Here is a 20,718-nt window from a genome sequence, read left to right as displayed (position 1 = left end):
TGTGCGCAACAACAAATACAATAACAACTACAAATACAGTAACATCCATTAAAACAACAAATATTAAAGCAGCAGCAACAGCACACAGCACACAGCACACAGTCAACAATTATGCCGCATACTTGGTACACTTTACTGTTGGTGTTATTACACACTGCTGCTGCCTACATTTTTTCCTCTGCTCCTCCCTACATTTCCCTGCTTTCACTTAATAACCAAACACCTTAACAATCTTTCAACATGCATAAAATACAAGAAACACCCCGTTACTCTCTGCTGGGGCTAAACATGAAACATTTGCCATGAAGATGGAAAACACGATAAGGGCACGATGTTACTTGCTCTGCACTGACGGCTATCCCCACAGCCCCCTACCGGCAGTCGCTTCTCTTTATACTAACCAAAACTTATAATTTTTTATATGTGTTGTCGGTGTTGTTGTTGTTATGATTGTTGTTTTAATATTTCATAGACACTTCGCTAGTTTTTAGTGATTGCAATGGTAAAAGAATTTTACAACATGCCGACATATGCACCTGTTGATGGCTTGCTTCCGTTTTGAGGTTATGTCGCAGAGGTTCGTTGAGCGACAGCATTGATTTACTATATAAACATTTTTTTGCTAAATTTTTTTTTATTTGTTTATGATGTTCTTTTTTTTTATTCATTTTTTTTGTCAATGAAGTTAAGCTCTTTGCTTACGCAAATATTTTTTTGGAAATATAAAAATAAAATTTGTGGGAATATAAATTTTTTGTCAAATATTATCTAATTTGTTTACGATTTTAATTTAATGACGTATGCCAATAAATCTCATGGGAAAAATATAAATTACATATAAAAAAGAATGCATAAAAAAGTCTATATATATTGTTAGTAGTGCTTAGTAGGAACATTTAAAAATGAAGTTTACTTTATACACAGAATATATACATATACGTATTATTTATTAAGTATTTCAGGAAACAAAAAAACCTGATCTGAAGAACGGCAAAATTAAATAGTCAAAATCGCAGACACCATTGTTAGAGGTACTAAACCTAAGCAGCTACTTTGCTCTTAGGAAAAAAATATTTAATAACATACCGGACTAGAGTACGAAACGTTAAGAAAAATAGCAGTATAGACTCAAACAACAAAAGTTTGAGGACCAGAATGCAAAATCTAATATTGCCACATCACTCTTACACAAAAAACTAATACAATATCAATAAGCTTATTCAGAAGTAACCATAGAGTAGCATACATGAGCTCAATAGGCATGTATATAATGCTTATAAAACTATATATTAAAAGCAGTAGTACAATATCTATGCTCAGACTACAAGAATTTTGTAGCCGGAATACTATATCTAACAGTGGCACACCATGTAATGCAATGGTATTTCAATAATTGTTTGTGGGCTTTCAATAATATGAAATAACCCAATGTTTTTTGTTTTTTTTTGTTTATGTTGAGAAGCGTTCATGCACCGTCAGACCGACTTTCGTCAGAATAGTCTGGCCGAACTAAAACACATACTCTTCGGCGAGACTTATTTCTCCTAGGAACCGATTTCGCATTACTTTGGCGACGAACCAATAGTAATGAATAGTATAAACCAATGTTTTCTTAAGTGTGATCCCCCCATATCCTATGAAATAGAAATCTGTTTTATTATGAGAACTTTTTAATTTTAGTTTGTTGTAAGTCAAATTAATATATTATTTTCTTTAAAATATCTTATTAAGCAGATATCAAAGGAATAAGCTAAATCATTTGCAATAGCTTTTTCTATTTATATGCCATTATTTTCCAACTGTAACTAAAACAGTAACTTCTGCATGTCATGTTCAGTTGTATTTTCGGTTATATACAGTAAAAGAACTGGTAGGCTATTAAAGATCTTAGCTGGAATACAGTTGAAAACGACTATTTCAAACGAATTTATATTCTGCACTTTGGGTTTGTAAAAAAAGGTGTCTCTAATTTTTCTCTTGTACTAAGTAGTCATGTTCAGTTGTATATTTGGTTTAATATAGTAAAATAACTGGTAGGCTATCAAATGTCTTAGGTGGAATATATTTGGAAATAACTGCTTTTAGACTATGTATATTCTGCACTATGGGTGTTGTAAAGAAAGGGCTCACCAATTTTATTTTACTTTATTTTTTAAAATTTTTTATGATTTAAGTATTTACAGATTTTCAACGATTTTTAAATAATTTTAAGGGAAAAATGTTTTTCTAATATAAATTATATCATAGTATATATACTCAACTAATAGATGGTAACTCTTTTACCCATCCAATAATATGTTAAAACAATGAAGTTACTTTAAGTGAACAGTGCTTGTTTCGTGGTCAAAAAAAAAAATTGATTAAGGAAATGTGGTGTTCGTTTCGGATCGTTACTTTTTACTATTAAAACAACAAACATAAGAGTTGAAAAAAATCAACAAACAAAAAAGAAAAATACTAATATTTCGTCCGTCACTTTTATATTGTTGTGTAGCGTTTAGCAAAGCTTCAAACACTACTATTCGCCAGCTAGAAATTGCACAAAGTCAGGCTCTGAGAAGACTTTTCAAAGTACCATGGTACAATAGGACGAATGACATCCTCAGAGACCTGAAGATCTGAGGATCTTCAAAAAACACATAAAGGATAGACCCTTAAAATTATTTGCGAAAACTGACAGACTTACCAACAACGCGTTATCAAATCTCAGAATAGTTACAGGCTCCTCGTGGAAGTATACAGATCTGAGGTCAATTGATGCTTAGTCTGATGAAGTGATAAACGATAATCCAGTCAAGGTGTAAAGAGGGGTTTTAAAAATACCTCGAGTTAAGAAAGAGTAAAAGTGCTCAAGTGTACTGGCTCAAATTGCTTCAACATAAAAAAAAGAAAAATATTTGTTTACTTTAATTTTAAACCAAATGAGCGATCTATATTTTAAAACTGACCCAAATCTTTCTGTCCACACACACGTTTTAGAAACTTTTAATTCTCATACACTTTATATATTTTTTATTATAAGCTTTTATATATGTTCTAGATGTTATTGACTACGACTTCTTATTTTAATATGTGATATGTTTTCTTAGTAACACTTCTGGTACTTTCAATATAAATTCTTAATAGAATTCTTGCAATTTCTACTTCAAAGTGATTTCAATTTCTATACATAAAAACTACTGAAATGAATTTCATAAATTATTAAATGCCTTAAATGTCTTACAGCGTATAGATCAACGGACGTGGACAAAAATTCCAGATATATTTTTGGTACGTCATTCAAAAGACATATAAAACTGTTAAAACGTAAAATGGTAAATTGACGTCTGTCTATGTTAGAAAATGGTCAATGTGACTTCTATTCAATGGAAGTTTGATTTATTTTTTAAAATGTCATTAAATTTATTTGATTTAGCAATAACTTACAAGTTTCCTTAATAATACTTATATAATATGTAATTTCTTGATTCTCCTCTTTCGAATTTATATATTATTCGGCACATCAATGCAATATTTAACTGATGCTAACATATTAAAACATCTTATAAAGACAGTTCCAAAACTATTATATTGAAATAATTTATTATTAAACAAAGTCAAAACCAATCTCTATGAGAATGTACACAAAAATTTGTAGTAAAAAGTTTGTAAAGTTTATGAGAATTATAATTTCCAAAAATATTTGCACATCAAATATACGAGTGCTTATTTTTAGTTAAAAGTGTGGTAATAATTTTTTTTCACAATTGTTCTTGTTTTTTGTTTTTAAAACATATTTTAAATTTATGATTCTTAATTTCCTGTCACATAATGAAACACAACACTAGCATCTGTTTAGGCAGTAAGTCTGTTCTCTAACTACCTCCTTGTGAACTCTGTGAATCTTTTTTTGCAGTTGTTACGCCGCTTCCTTATAGATCTTGTTTACACAGATTTATATCTTGTGAACTCCAATACTTTTTCAATTTCCTTGTCACTTTTATTACTCTTTAGCAAATACCATATAATCATATATATTAATCTATTGCTTAAGTAAGTGACATGTATATTTCGTTATTGGAAACAATAACTTTTCGCATAAATTTCTTCTCTAAAAAAGGAAGCCTGATTTGTGCCTGGGAGTGTATGAATTTCATATGCATAAGTATCCTTAGGTCACATATGGACTATTTTTATTATTATTATTATTTCTTATTTTATATTTATTATTTTTTTATTTTTATTTGTATATTGTTTTTAGTCTGTTCATATTGTGATTGCTAATTTACACGTAAAAAGGATTATTAAAAATAATTTAAATTGCTTAATACAATATAAAAATTATTAACGTCAAAATAATATTACTACTATACAATTTTGTTACTATATATCAATTTTTAACAAAATTTTTGCAACTATACTTATATATTCAAAGGCATGTTTTGATGTAAAATATAATACACCTATTTATATTCAAAAAAAAAACTTCACTTTCAACTATTATTATCCATTTGAGAGGCAATATCCTAAGGCTGTCACGTTGTCCTGTTTTCAGTAAATTTTGTAATATATTTTAAGAATCTATGAAAGACCTATACTTAACACTTAAAAGAAAGCATCACATCGATTATGGCGACACCTAATGTACATTTAAAAAATCTTAAGTAACTAAAATTTCCGATTTTAGTGATTTTGTTCTGTTGTCAGATATGTTCTGCTACATGTTCTGTCACTCTTTTTTGGTATCATTTAATGATCAACTACTTTTTCTCCGAGAAAAAAAAAACAAAACATTTTATGGCTTAAAAAACTTTTTCCCGCACATCAAACTATCTAGTCATGTCAGAGAAAGAATCATTATCCACTTTATACTGAATCGTTCCATGTTCTTAACAAAACTATCTTTTTGGACTATTACTTTGAGCATTACTTAAGCAGACTGAAGTAGACAGACTGGAGGGATTATTATGTCAATAATAACAATATAAACACTCTTAATGTTTATTCATTAAACAATGAATTCGAGTATGATAATCATCGTTTACACATAGAGAATACAAGATAATATGAAAAACGTCTCTTTCGAACGCTTCTAAAGCTGTTTTATCATTCAGTGATAGCGTCTATGCTTTGCACAGGTAGGATGAACTACTTATAAAGCATAAGTTCCGTCATTTCATCAATTTACTTGGATTCGCAATAAATCTGTGCTCAAAATATCAATCGTTAAGCTTAAAAACCTGGTTTGCATATGTATTGGCAAGCTGACAGATAGATAGTCATTCATACAACAGTTATATATCACTTAATCAATTCATCTCATAATAATTAGCAAAAATATATAACTTATAGAGTATCCAACAAATTAGTATTTATAATAATCAAAAATTTTTTGTATATTTAGTTGAAATCTTTTTTTTTCCCAAGAAAATCTAAAATACTAACTGTTATATCCTCAAGCATAATCAAGTTAAATGACGTCATTATTACTATTCATTTTTTTTGCTATTATATTAGTGCATGTATGTTCTATTATATATATCAAGTTAGCCTATAAAATTAATATATGATAAGCATTTTTCCCACTATTTCAATTTCTTGTTATGTGTAAAACGTAATTCTGTTATATGTTATTGAAAAATTCAATGATTTATGATGAAAAACTTCGTAATTAACAACAACAATGCTATAATTTTTTCTATTTTGTGGGTTGTTGCAGTGGCAATATTAAATCAAAAAATAGAAGAAAAAAATATTCTACATAGATACCCATAATCACTAAGTGGTGAGGATTTACCCTCCTATCTCCAGAGTTTTACAATTACAACAATTTTATATCTGCAATTGTTGCTAAGTATTTCAACTAAACTTACAAAAAATATTAATCACGAAAGATTTTTTTTCGACTAGGTAACCGATTTATTAACGTAATAAACATTTTCACATGTTTCATAGACGAAATTATATTTACAACATTTTCTGCTGTAAATTTGTTATGAGATAAGATAGTTTTATTTAATAATTAAACCATTTATATGAAATTAACTTTACTTTGTGGCGATAAACGGATCACCGTTGCCAGTTGAGAGCCGAACACAAGGTGTTTGAATGATTTATCAGTTGTATATTCTAACCGACTCCATAAAACCACGAAAGTATGACTATATAGTTTTAATCCTTACATTTTGGAAGAACTTAAGCTTTAATCTTTGCCTGAAATATTGAACAGTATTATGTAGAAAAGATCATTTACCTTGAAGGGCAATGAATTCAGGTCTTCCTTAACCCTGTGTTATCTCGTAGATAAAATTAAGCCCACAGCAATTACAAGATTTATAAATAGTCTAAAATTGTCCTAGTTGGGCCTTTAGGAGCACAATAGATCTTTTAGGTCAGGGTGCTTTAATAGTCTATTGCTTAAATAAATTCTTTAGGGTATCAAAATGGACCTCATGGTCTAAGTGAGTCTTCGGACGGCCTCAGTAACCTAACCTAACCTAACCTAAATAAATAAATAACCCTGTGTTATTTTAATCTGTTAACAATCTTGACAAGGGTTCTTTTCTATGAAGTATTTTTTGTGAACGGTGTCAACACCGTTGAATTCAGGTTTTCCTAAATACTGAAATAAATAGCAGCGATAGTTCCATCTATATGCAATTTTGACGTAGCTTACTTTTTTAAAGAGTTTTGGAATAGTCAATTTAGTCCATCGTAAACAATCTTAACATGGCTTTCTTTTCTATTGGGTATTTTTTATGAACAGTGTTGAATTAATGAATTCAGATCTTCCTAAACTCAGAAATAAAAAGCTGCGTTAATTGCATCTATTTGGAATTTTGACGTAGCTTACTTTTCTAAAGAGTTTTGGAATAGTCCATCGATTGAGTTGATCATAAAATTCACAGAAAACTCTCAGTACATTTCTTATTGAGCATTAATTCACCAAAAACTTATAAAAATTGTAACAACTTTTTAATAAACAACAAGATTCTTAAGTGTTGCCACATTATGAAAAAAAATGTCTTTTAATGACTGATTTTGAAGCACACTTCTGGTGTTTTTAAGAGCTCTAAAATGTTATATTCACTATATTAAGACATATTATCTTATATGTACTTTTTAATTGCATTTATTAAAAAATTAACATATGCTTATCGATATTGTAAATTAAGAGAATTTTTATTAACAAATGATTTGGGTTTATTTTACGAGTATAACGATTATGCTATCGATAGTACTGCATTTCTGTTCATTATTCATCTATCATTAAACCAGTGAGTTGGTTAGCGCACGTAATTGTTCTGACATGGATAGGTTGCTTTATTGAGAATAAGAACACATCTTCAAAGATGGAAGAACTGATGAACTACAGTCAGTCAATGGCATTGAAATCACACAGACAAGGGGAGATTGGATTATTATTATTCCATTAAAATTGACATGAGTACAATACAACTGTTTCTCAAAAGTTCCTTGGACATCAAGTGTTATTATTTTTAAGTTTAATGCATTCAGTACTAGAAATCTTTACATTTTATCAGGTTCAATTATAAATCTGTTTATGTAGCTTTGAATGTCTAAGTACAACATAAGCAGAGAGACTATAAGTGAACGTCATCAAATTTTAATGCCTTCCAGTGTTTTCTTTTAACATCTTATTATATTTCATAAATGATTCCTATAGAAATATAAAGGTCTTGTTGACATAAAAGCTAAAATATTTTATTTTATCATCTTTACTAAATTTTGCTAGATATATAATAGTACATCATTGATTCCAAAAATCTAAATGTACTGATACTGCTATAAAAGTTAAAGAGATTTGTTTAATAAGGCTAATACTGGACACTGGTTATGGTGTCGATGTAGATAATTATTTGTTTATTTTTATTTGAGCCAGTGCACTTGAGGACTTTTACTCTTTCTTAACTCGAGGCATTTTTAAAACCCCTCTTTACGCCTTGACTGGATTATTGTTAATCACTTGATCAGAGTAAGCAATTGGCCTCAGATCTGCATACCTTCCCGAGGAGCCTGTAACCATTCTGAGATTTGATAACGCGATGTGAGTAAGTCTGTTAGTTTTCGCAAATAGTTTCAGAGCTCTATCCTTTATGTATTTTTTGATGGGTTCAATGCATGTATATATGTATGTAGTATGATAAAAAGTATTGAAATAACTTAAAATAGTAACTTAATAACTTAAATTGAAATAATTTTTTTCATTTTACGTTATTATTTTCCATAGAAAATGTTTGCAGTGACTTAATTCACATATCATTCGTCAAAAGTTGAAGTCATAAATTTTGGTTCAATGAACCAATGAAAGTACTTGAATGCTAACATCAACAAATCTCCACTAAAGCGTTCAATAAATATTCATGAAATCTCATGTTTAACTCATTAAAAGAAGATTAAATGCTGTGCAAGTGATATTACAATGTAATAAATAGACATAGCTACTCACGTGAATTGCTTGCTACTTCCCATATCAACAGAGTATAGCACTTATATGTCATTGTGACAGGGAGGTGCGCAGTAATAAGTATAAAATTATAACTGAAGTATTTAAATTTCTTGCTTTCAAATGTACAACTTGCAATAAACTATTAGTTATTAAAAAAAAAAAAAAATTTTCTAGACAGGCAATTTTGTTGGAATGTATACCCACAAATCAGCAGCAAAATAGTAGTTACTGGTCTCTCAAGTAAAGAAATTACAACTCATCATTATTGTCAATGCGTTGATGTACGTTGATAATTTTGGTATATCGCTATATGCGTCAATGGTTGTATACTTCGTAGACCAAATAGCAAATAGTTGCAAGACGTATGATCAAAAAAAAAAACTTCTTTTGAATACTAAGTAAGTACTTAATATATAAATTTTCTTAGCTTATCATTGATGTTGTAGTGTTGTAAAGTATAGTTCAAAGATACACAACAAAGAGTTCATTTCAGCAAACTTTACTGGATTTTATGCTAATCTGATCTCCATGAATTCTTCCCTTTTTTTGTCATTTGCATTAAAGGTTATTTCAAGTTAGCTGAATCCACGATGCAACTCTCTAATACAGTACAAAGTGCATTGGCGCTCCATTATGTTACCATTGAAGGAAAGTGCATAGTTTGGCGTTGATAGCAGAGGCTGATGACGCTGACGTGCGCTGACGAACGCTGACGAGCGCTGCATGCCATAAATTCATGAATTGACTTCTTTCCACACAACAAGCTAAAAAATATTAATATTATAAAACTATAACTTTAACTGAAACAAGATAAAGTGGCTTTGTCACGTAATTTACAATGTTTTGAAGTTAAATTGAATGCGCCCATAACGCAGCACGATACCTTGGCACATTAGTTACATTTCAGGCACGAGCACCAGCATCAAGCGATTCAAGCGATTGGCGAATTGCAAATTGTGAATTGCGAATCGCATACTCTTAACTGTGAAGTGTTGGACGTCCTGTTCCAAAGTGCCAAAGTGCCAAAGTACAAATTATACTTTTTTTTTACTCTTCTCAGTTCATTGGATTCGTAGGTGTGCACTGCATCGCCAATTGCCAATTGCCAATTGCCACAAAACGTTGGTTGCACAAAGTTTTATTGCCTTCGCTATTATTCAAGCAATAAAATAATAAAAATTTGTAAATTAATAGCAATTCTCAATGAATATTAATCGCTTCTGCACTATCATAAAATTTGTTAAGTATTGTAGAATTCATAAAAAAAATTTACGTTCAGAATAATGGCAATTAAATGCAATAAGTAACAATTATTTGCAGAAATAATTTCTCTAATAGACTTTTCAAGTCCTTCAGAATAAGAGTTTATTAATAAAAAAAATTTATACGAAAATTAATTTTAAATAATTTACATATTTACAGCCATAAAAATAGCAATAATTATTTAAAAAACAATAACAATTTAAATAATAAACAAGTAATCAAATTATTAAATACAAATTATTAAAAGCAAAATTTCTAAAACATTATTTGTAGGTAGACAGACCTTTCTTCATGAAGTTGTAATTTTTTCATAATAATTTCTTGTATATTTAGTAAAGTCTTAAACCAAAATGTACAATATATATTATTATTTTTATTGTTAGGGGAAGCCCACTTCTGAGCTTAGAGTAGGTCTTTAAACACTGTTGCGTCAATAAAAAGTAGTATAGAACCGAATTTACTGGGTTTTATTGCCTCTTCCGTAAGAATATACATTCCTAGGAGCCTATTTCGTATGTGCATTAGCGCGGAGCATTCTAACAGCACATCTGTGGCCGACTCCTCATACTCTTCACAGAATCTACAGTTTGTATCCGTAAGTATACCCAGTTTTCTAAGTTGGTGTTTTAGTCTACAGTGCACTGTTAGGATTCCTGTGATGATTCAAAATTTTTCTTTTGATAGATTTATACAATCCTGTCATCTCTTATTGTTATAGGTACCAATAAGTGATTTGAATTGTTTTAATGCTGGTATATTATTCCAATAATCCTTTTTATTTTGATTCTCCTTTATTTTTATGGGAGAAAAGAGCGTACTATTTCCTAGTCCACAAAAAGGTTCTGGTCCCATCATTGGTGTGGCTGCCCTTTTCCTGGCTAGTTTGTCTGCGTATTCGCTTCCGCGTACGCCAGTATGTCCCGGTACCCAAGGAATCGAAATAATATATATATTTACGAATAATTAAAAGACCACTGATGATGGGTATTTGGCAATACTCGACCAATACAGCTATATGGTCAGCCAAAAATTTAATTAATTAAAATAATATGAAAAGAATTTTTGTTATTGAATTTCATTACTTTTCGAAATCTCTGCACCAAATATACTACTTTCTATTAAATAAAGATAATCACTTCCGTCTGAAAACTTTATTTCCGACGTTAAATTACAATTAATATTAAAAATATATTATATGGTCTCGCCCGTACGAATCGTGGAGTAACATAATCATGACTTTCTGCATATTATGTTTCAAGAATCCGCCTGTTTGAGCTTAAACTTCTTGGGGATAGCAACAATTATAAGCGCAAGCCTGACAGCAAGCACTTCTCCATCTCTGTCCTTTACGACAATGCCAAGATCACTCGCATTAACAAGTACCTTTAAACACTCGCCCGTAGGTTCCTCATCCCGCTGCATGATCACCCCCCTAACGTCTCTACGCTTCCCATAACGTGTTTTAACCAACTTTTCTCTTCCAATTGTTGACCAACAAGTTGATGTATTTTTTCCTTGATTTCTCCTTCTTACTATGTATATGATCCGACCCATACAAATGTAACCTAACCTGGTTGCTTACATATTAAAAACATACATATTCAAATATATATATATATATGTGAATATAATACAATATTTACAAACACTTCTTGATTGTTTGGAAGTGATAAAACGGGAATGTATATATTTTCAATTGACTAACATATAATTAAGTAAGAAAGTTAAGCTTGCTCAATTCTCAAAATTAATTTATGATTATTTTTGCAAAATCACCGAAACTTATATCAGCTAAACGAAAAAAAGTCTCCTTTCGGAAAAATTTATCTTGACCATACATTTTCCATAATAATAAAAAAATAATTAATAAAAATATTAAATTTATTAAATTTATATACTGGAATATCATCGGCTCAGCCAAACTTCAATAAATTAATTAAAATTTTTGCTGCTGTCTTTCATTTCTACTCGAACTCTTTTAACATTTAAATAGTCTTTTTTCACCATAAGGCGCGTTAGTTTCAACAAAAAAAAATTGAAATATATTTTTTTTTATATAAATATTAATTCAATGCAATTATCTGCTAAGATGTCATCACTTGTATTAAAATAAAATATAATAACATATCACATATTAAAAACAACTTCATAAACCTTTTTTTTATTTGTTTAACTATCAGTACTCTAAAATTATATATTGTGAAATATTAGATGTATTTATAATTCTTGAAATATAAATAATTATAAATAAGATTTTATAATTCTCATTTACTTGGTTTGAAATAATACCTCTAATAACACAACTATAATTTAAATTCTCACTGTGTTTGAATCAATTATTGTATATGAGGTCATTGCAACAATAATAATAGAATTATAAGTTTAATATAAAAATTAATATCTATACTCCTCTCTTGCGCTCTTCATCATTTCCCTTGAATTTGTAAATTTGTAAAATTTCCTGCTTTAATTTATTCAAATCTAATCTAATGAAGTGACCAAACTTCAGTCTCATTATAAATCGAACTAGCCATATTTTTGAAACCGTCAACCTATATAGAAAATAATTTGTTATTTTATTTTGAATTGCTCCGGAAAAAGATTATTAAAAAAAATAAATTTTTAAAATTTTAATTATATTGGATAAACAAGTTACCGTATACTCCACATATGAACTATATCTATATATAGTGCACAGAGTTACTACTAGCTAAGTGTCGGCATGTTATTAAAACTTAGTACTTAAGGACTTAGTAATACTATAGGTATATTGATATAAGTATTGAATTAAAATCTTATTCAGAAGTTTATTTTATTTACCTTCGGAGCATTAAAATGGACAATCGCGCAGATAAAAACAAACTACAATAGATTCCATCATCTATTCAAAATCTCCTATACTTTTTCTTGAATTATTAAACAAAAAATCGTATTTGATTTGTCCCAGAACTTCCGGCATAATTATTAATAAATTAACTGATATTTACAACATAGATGTATAGATATCATTACAAATAATATAAATATAAATACAAAAACTCTAAATCATAAAAGATGCTTATTACCAAATTGATTTCTCAAAAGGTTCCAGACGTTTCGGTCTATAAAAAGATCGAAATATGTAAGAAATGGCTTACTTACATTTCTTACATATTCTATTTTTATTTAAATCACAGTTGCATTGAAATTTTTATTAATAGAATTAGACTAGAGTAGACTAAATTCAAAAATTTTTATTATTAAAATATATTTTCTATTAGTGACTTCAGATTCACAAAATTCGTCAAAATTATCTGTAAAATGAGTCGAAATCGTTTTGCTAATTTCTTGAAATTTTTCAAAAAGAACAATCCAAAACTAACTCCACTTGAACTCATTAAAAGTGGAGGAGAGTTGTGGGTTAATCTAAAGGATATCGAGAAAGAAAAATTCTCTCCATGTAAGCCTGAGATTAATATTAGTGATGATTCGTTAGATGTTTTCTTCCCCGTTGAAAAAAATTTAACAAAAATTGGCAAAAAGCGGAAGGCCACTAAAAAGAAGGGAGCGGTAAACAGGCGTCGCGCTTAGAAAAGGAAACTAGGCCGTCGTGAACAAAAAAAAAACCGTGCAAAAAAACGTGGGCAGAAGCTTTGAGGTCCATAATCCATCGATGGTTAGACATGACTATATATGTTATATATATAACATATTGAATTGATATATGGATCATTTTTTTTTTTTTGAATAAAAAAATATTCTCTTGTTTGACAGCAACAAATAATATTTTATTGATGAAATATTTATTATAATGGTTTTATGGTTTATTGGTCTATGGATTTGCAATAACGGAATACAAGTTGTTAACAGGTTATACTTAAATGGGTAAGTATTTTTAACACCTTTTTTAAGTTTATTGTTTCATATTTGCACTATATATGTTGAATATATTATTTGTGTAGGCTCTGTCCGATAAAAAATCTTAACCACACAATAAAAGGACGAGTCAGGTGCTTCGTAACATTCGTATTTATACAAGTTTGGACAAATCTGCCGATAAAACTACTATTTCACTGCATTTTCCATTAAATGTATTAAATGGCTAATTGAGGAACTCAATGTCAACTAAAATGAAAGCATGAAATTCCTAAAGACCATAATCCAATTAATACACCTTCAATTATATTTTGGAGTAGTGATAACTAATAGAACCTTGGACAACACTTGATATTAGTAAAATCACAAACTTTTATATATTTATTTTATTTCTTTATTTGTTTATATAGTTCAGTAAGGGATTAGAGGTTCAACAAGTTCTGTATATATAAGTGTAAATGCCATACTTAAGTAAATTGGTTAGTTGTAATACTTGTACTATATGAACCCCTACTCGTAATATAACACACTTATTCAGTTTAATCACATATTAAACTAGTTTATCACTTTCTAAAATTGTAGTTATCATTAGTAGATAATATCTGGTGACAATATAAAGTTTAATTTCTTACAGAAGTAGTTTATGTACTATTAATTACTGGCTGTCTCAAATCTAACCTATTGCAATACACATGAGTCTTATTTTTAATTCATAAAATAACCACAAATTTTTTAGTTACGAAGTCTTATCACAATAAAACTTTAAACTTCATAACTTTTATTTTAGTTCCACAACATTCACATGGTATGTATACAATACTCATATATATTATGCAAATAGCACATTAGCAGTATGGAAAATATTATATATATCAGGACTGTTCAGACCATATGCGATCGCGGGCCAATGCATATCACTGTACAGAGTGGAGGGCCGCATAGATACATTTAGAGATCCTAAATAGGTCTTCATTCTAGGTTTTTTTTTTCAGAGAGAAATTTCTTAAAACACTGTCACTTAACTCATAAATAAGAATAAAATATCTGTTGAACTATATGAGCTTAACTGAATGGTTCTAGTTTATCTACGAAACTTCCTTGTTAGGAATATGATTTTAAAACGACAAATAATTGCTAATTACGTAGGGTGAAAAAATATTTATACCTATCAGTCATTACTGCCAACCATACCACTAATATTAAATTAAAGTTATAGGTGACAATGGTCATCATAAAAAATTTATAAGTGTGGACTTTATTTAAATTCTTTTAGAAGATATTAGAGTTTATTATTATACCTTCTGCTCAAAAAGTATCCGGATTTTGATGTTTGTTAACTACTCCTTAATAATAGACCCTTTTCAAACATTTTTTTTGTTATATTGGTACACCCTTTCTTGACATATGGTACAAATTTGAGCGCCATCTGTCATGTAGTTTGTTTACAACAGCTGTTAATGTGAGACTACCTCAAGTGCATTTAGCGATTTTTACTATGAAAAATTTTTGTTGTACGCGATTTTTCCATACGACTTTCTCCTGTTCCCGAAACTCAAATTGCCCCTTCGTGGTAGGCGTTTTGAGTCGATTGAATCGGTAAAAGAGAATTTGCTGAAGGAACTAAAAGCCATACTTTCTGGCCTTCAACTCACTTTGAGTTTAATCACTTTGAAGATGTTATCAAATCAATACTATATACTATATAAAGATGTTTAGAATACTATATATACATAGAAATATTAGTAAAGTTTTAAAAAGTTTATCTTATTGTTGAAGAAAAACTGCTATTATTTAAAATATCTTTATTTTACGGCATCACAGATACATATATATTTAAGTAATGTCAACTACGTTTTTCCATATCTGTTGGCACTACGCTGCTGTACACCTTCTGTTAAATTGAGAGCATTTAAATCAATACATGTGAACAATTGTTCGATCCAGTTTTATGACAATAACTGACAAGATGACCATGCATTAATTTAAGTCAAGAAACTTCTATCCTGAATTCTCTAGAAGTAAAAAAGTTCTAGAGTATCAAATTAAGACATAATCATTTACATATTTCAGCATTACAGATCTAGGTATTTCCTAGGTCCCTCTTGGTACTCCGCTGCTGTACGCCGTGTTTAAATTCCGAGTTTTTACAAATCACCTTCAATTCCAATAACCCACACAATTGGAAGTAATACATAGAGCATAAAATAAATAAATAAAATTTTATAAAACTACTAAAATTACGTAGTGAAGGTTTCCCAATTAATTATTATTAATGTTGTGTATATATATTCTTGCGGATAGACAATTTTTCCAGAATTTTTCCAAAAATTCCAAAAATTTCGGACATGATTTCTGCGTAATTTATGATCCAACTAATTACTTTAGTCAAACAGACCAGGGGAATAAAATTTATAACCAGTACAAAGGCATTTATAAATCCATCAAAACCATCAAAACAAATCCTCAATAAATATTTATAAATAATTTATTTAATTAACTTGTATTTTTTGAATATAATAATACATATTTTTCTTGTTTTTATTTTTTTTTTGTGGTTTTGTATAAGTAAAACGTGAGTGTTTAATTAAAATTTTCAGTTAATGTGCGGCAATATTCAAAAAGCATTTCATTTAAATTGACGCCTTAAGGGCAATTAAGTCAAGAAATAATTATTAAATTAAGAAAATTTATAATTTACTTAGGAATAAAATTAGGTTTTTATGGGCGCATATCTTTGCTTATGTCTAAAAGTTATTTCGTCAATGTATGCGTGTATGTGTATGTGTGTGTGAGAGCTTACATACATTTTCATCAAAATAAATATTTATTCATATATATCCATGTATATTTATATTATTATAAATAATAGATATTAACATATAATTATTTTTTCATATTATATGTGTTTTTTGGTATTGTTTAAGTGTGGCGCATAAAATTCCAAATGGATTGAAATCCATAAAATATATTTAAAATTTATTTATTATTAAAAGCAGCTAACTGCATTGAAATAGCAACGCCAATACATACGTCCGCCAGTACCAATATTTCGACCAACTCCGCCACCGCCACCGCTACCCATAATACCAACGTCATCACCAGTTATGCCCGCTGACGACGTTAACAAAGCCATACCATCAGCGCCCATATCACCGTCACTTATATCGATGCCGCCCATGTTCTTCGCTCTTCTCTGAAAGCTCTTTGCCATTAACTGAAATTTTCTTACACTTGTCCAAATGTCAAAATGCAATTAAGGTTTTATAATCCAACTTACAGTTTCACCGGTAGCACGATTTATAGCATTTAAATCTTTGAAATCATAATCCATCATGACTGTTGGATCATCATCGCTGTACATGCTGTAATGTGGTGAACCTGTAAATATGCAACAAATAGTACGATTTCTCAAATGTTTGATATATTGATACTATATAGTATATAGTTAATTATATCAACTTACCCATTTCAACATCCTTTTCCGGTACCTTTTCAGAAACTATATTCGTATTCTTAATAGCATTGTTGTTTCCATTATTTTTGTTAATTGTATCCTTGAAATTCGCATTTTTGCTAGCATAGAAATCACTGATTCTACGTCGTCCATTACGTTCCTGCTCGAGTGCATGATGCAGAGCCACCATCAAACGATCCAACAGTAGTGCTGCTCTTTTAGGAACTATCATCTTTAAACCATTCATAATTATATCCAAAAAAAGTTTTATTAGAATAACGACATCTTAGTCAAGTACAAAATAATATATATTGTTATAATTAATGAACTACTCTTATCGGTTAAATTAATTAAACATAATAATTAAATTAGCTGATTTAATAAAGCATATTGGCCCACAGTACTCGAACAATCATTCGTTAAATCTTCAAAGATTAAATTAATTGGATTTAACCGTTCACGTCTCACAGTATAGACTTACAGTATTCGAACAATCATTCGTTAAATCTTCAAAAGATGAAAGATCAAATTAATTGGATTCAACTGTCCACGTCTCACAGTATTGACTCACAGTATTCGAACAATCATTCGTTAAATCTTCAGAAGATCAAAGATCAAATTAATTGGATTCAACCGTTCACGATCATGTAAAAATATCTACGAAACAAGTTTTTAATTTAATACATCGGTTGTCTACGTGGGATTAGATATGTAGGTTATCTTATCGGATAACCCATGTATCTTGACTTGAAATAGCATCGCAGCAAATATTTTTTAAGTTTGAAAAACGATGACTTCTAAATACATTGTATATGGATTAACTAGAGGTGCGATAGGGCACGTATTTATGCCCCCTTACTTAGGGGCTAGAATCAAAAATGAAAATTGCTTCGAATATCATTATATGAGAGCTACCTGAAAAGATATCTTCAAGTGCGTCATTAGTACAACCAAATAGCATATTATATAGGAGAAAAGTAAATTCTTCACTCTAATAATTTTTCTTTGCCGAAAACTTTTCACACCAATGATAATGCGATATTCCTGAAGTAAAAGATGTTCTGGCATACGTTTGACTACTAAGACGCACCTTTTTTGGTTGGGAAATTGGGACCAATATGTTATATAGCAATTTAGATGTTTATGGTGGCAATTTCTGTTAATGGTGGTAGGAACTTACAAAAATTAATAAATATAACTTTTATCAAAATCTATTAGATATATACTTCATTAAAATATAAATAATTAAATGAATTTGGAGTTCAGTTTTGGACTTAATATTAGGTATGATTAATTATGCAATTAATAATACCAAAAGAAATTATAGAAGAAAAGTAAAAAGCGAAAAGGAATATTGATTAGCAATGACTAGAAACAGCAAAAAAAACTATAACTTCAGTTGTGGTTTCGCTACATATACCAGGTGATTTGCACATTAGCAATGACTATCTGGTGGATGATAACGTGAAAATATTAACAATCGTTAGAGTCTGTTGATTGCGAATTGAAGCCAATGAAAGGTTATCTGCCGAACTGCCTATGTAACCCACTAAACTAAGGTCTGTTGAGATTTCCAATATCTATTAACATAGCATTATTTATAGTTTTCTAGACTGATAGCCTGAGTCTCTATTTTATTCTAGTCTAAATCTAATGTGGGGCAACTTTTTTAATAGAGATTAAATTTTTGAAAAAAATATAGTTTAAGGTGAAGACATCATAGCTTACTACTTTTGATAATGTTCTTCATTATCTATGCTGTTTTACGCTACAAACTCTTTTGTAGCTCAGCATAACAATTTATTAGAAATTATGCAGGGCAGGGGTTAAACAAGAATAAAGTTACCATTTTAAAGCAATCTCGCTTTGGGACTCCCAATGTGAAAGAGTAAATATTGGTAACTGTGGCAATCACTCCACTCACTTTACGACCTAAAAAAATTCCTATAAATTCAGTTAAGTGTTCCAGCTTTTTTGTCACTTAATATTATGGCTCTGTGGTTACTGAACCTACAATAAATACTGCAATATTTGTCTTTGGTAAAAAGTTTCATACTTTTTGGTATAAATTGCCGTTGGCAGTACAAATCAAAAGCAAATAAAAGTAAAAATATTAAATTACAAATTGAGTAGGAAAATGAAACTTTTCGCAAATAGAAACTAAAAATCATAGGAAATAAAAATAAATCAAATAAATACAATAAAACAAAAAAAAAAAGTAAAAAAATTCCGAAAAGATTGAAAAATCAAAGTCATATTCTTTTACTCCACAAAATTTATAAAAATATTTCGTAGACCTCAATTGTAGGTTATATACATAGGTACATTGCTTTAGGTGAAAATTGTAGGTTCAAAGAAAAAAAAAATTATATATATACATATATATATATATATATATATGTGTGTGTGTTTTATATATATCTTGGTTGAAATTTTGCAACCCAACTTTCAAATCAAATGGCGTTGCAGAGAAAAACGACAAAATTTCAAAATAGCAAAAGGATAACGTTCGAGTGTTTCTATCTATATATGTGACTTTATATATATGCATGTGTATGTGTATATACATGTTGTTTGTGTATAGGCACATGTATATTTGTTAAGGATACGAGCTCAAACTTACCGGATACTCATCATAATTTGCTTCAATTCGATCGGGTAATGAAAATATTTCTTCAGGCTGACCATCGACAATGGCACCATCATCATCGATACCAGTTGCTGCAACACGTTTGTTGGCCGCTCCGTCAATTATAGCTGTTGTGTCTGCTCCTGTTGCTGTCATTGGCATATGATGGCATACAAACATATCAACATGTTGCAATAATATGAATGCAATTAAAACTGCTGCCAATTGATGATAATGCGCTTGATGTTGATGATTATAATGATGTTCATATTGATGTAGTTGTTTTTGTTGCTGCTGCTGCTGTTGCTGCTGCTGTTGTTGTTGTTGTTGTTGTTGATGTGGTTGTTGCACCTGTAAGCGCAACTGTTTTTGGTAATGACATTGCTGCTGCTGTTGTTGTTGCTGCTGTTGCTGTTTCTGCTGCTGTTGTTGCTGACACTGATGTGAATTTTGATGTTGATGATGTTGATGCTGTTGATGTTTCTTTAATTTTTCTTTTTGACCATGATATTGATAATGTACTTGAATTTTTTGTTGCTGCTGCTGCTGGTGTTGATGTTGATGCCTCTGTTTCTGTTTCTGTATGTGTATCTGTTGCTCTTCCAAATCCAGTTGATTTTGCATGAGTCCTTGCAATTGCAATTTATTTTCAGCACGTTGTGAATATCCCAAAAGCATTGCTCGTTTATGTAAAAACATCAAATATTGCGTAAAAGTATAAATGTGTGTGTGTGTGTGTGTGCGTGTGTGTATGTGTTGTACGTAAATTAAATTTCGAAATTGAGATTTTTGTAATTAAAAACTTCAAATAAATTGTACTGTATTTTTACTAGTACTTTCAGTTTGAGCTCCACTTAGTAATTCCTTAACGAAAGCAAGATTGACTGCTTAATTGATGCAAAATTTCAATCATCAAATATTTCCTGCATGTCCTGCAGCAAATAAAGTTAAGGTTATAGAGGATCCACGTTTGTTTTTTTTTTTTTTATATATATGATTAATTTTTTTTTTTTTGTTGTTTTTTAAGTTTATTAAAGTATTGAAAAAATTTAAAAAAATAATAAACAC

General features: G+C 29.6%; 1 protein-coding gene across 1 annotated transcript; it reads right to left on the bottom strand.

Moving 5' to 3' along the window:
- Positions 1–16,553: 16,553 nt before the first annotated feature.
- Positions 16,554–20,446, bottom strand: LOC119662599 (putative mediator of RNA polymerase II transcription subunit 26). The gene is made up of 4 exons (XM_038072254.1): positions 19,645–20,446; positions 17,071–17,253; positions 16,845–16,931; positions 16,554–16,781 (listed from the first exon to the last, which is right to left on the bottom strand). Exons 1-4 carry the CDS (start codon positions 20,347–20,349, stop codon positions 16,554–16,556), a joined length of 1,203 nt encoding a protein of 400 aa, XP_037928182.1. The 5' UTR covers positions 20,350–20,446.
- Between the last annotated feature and the right edge of the window lie 272 nt (positions 20,447–20,718).

Source organism: Teleopsis dalmanni, chromosome X (assembly GCF_002237135.1).
Source record: "Teleopsis dalmanni isolate 2A chromosome X, ASM223713v2, whole genome shotgun sequence".
NCBI classification, from domain to species: domain Eukaryota; kingdom Metazoa; phylum Arthropoda; class Insecta; order Diptera; family Diopsidae; genus Teleopsis; species Teleopsis dalmanni.
This window is presented reverse-complemented; position numbering and strand designations above follow the sequence as displayed.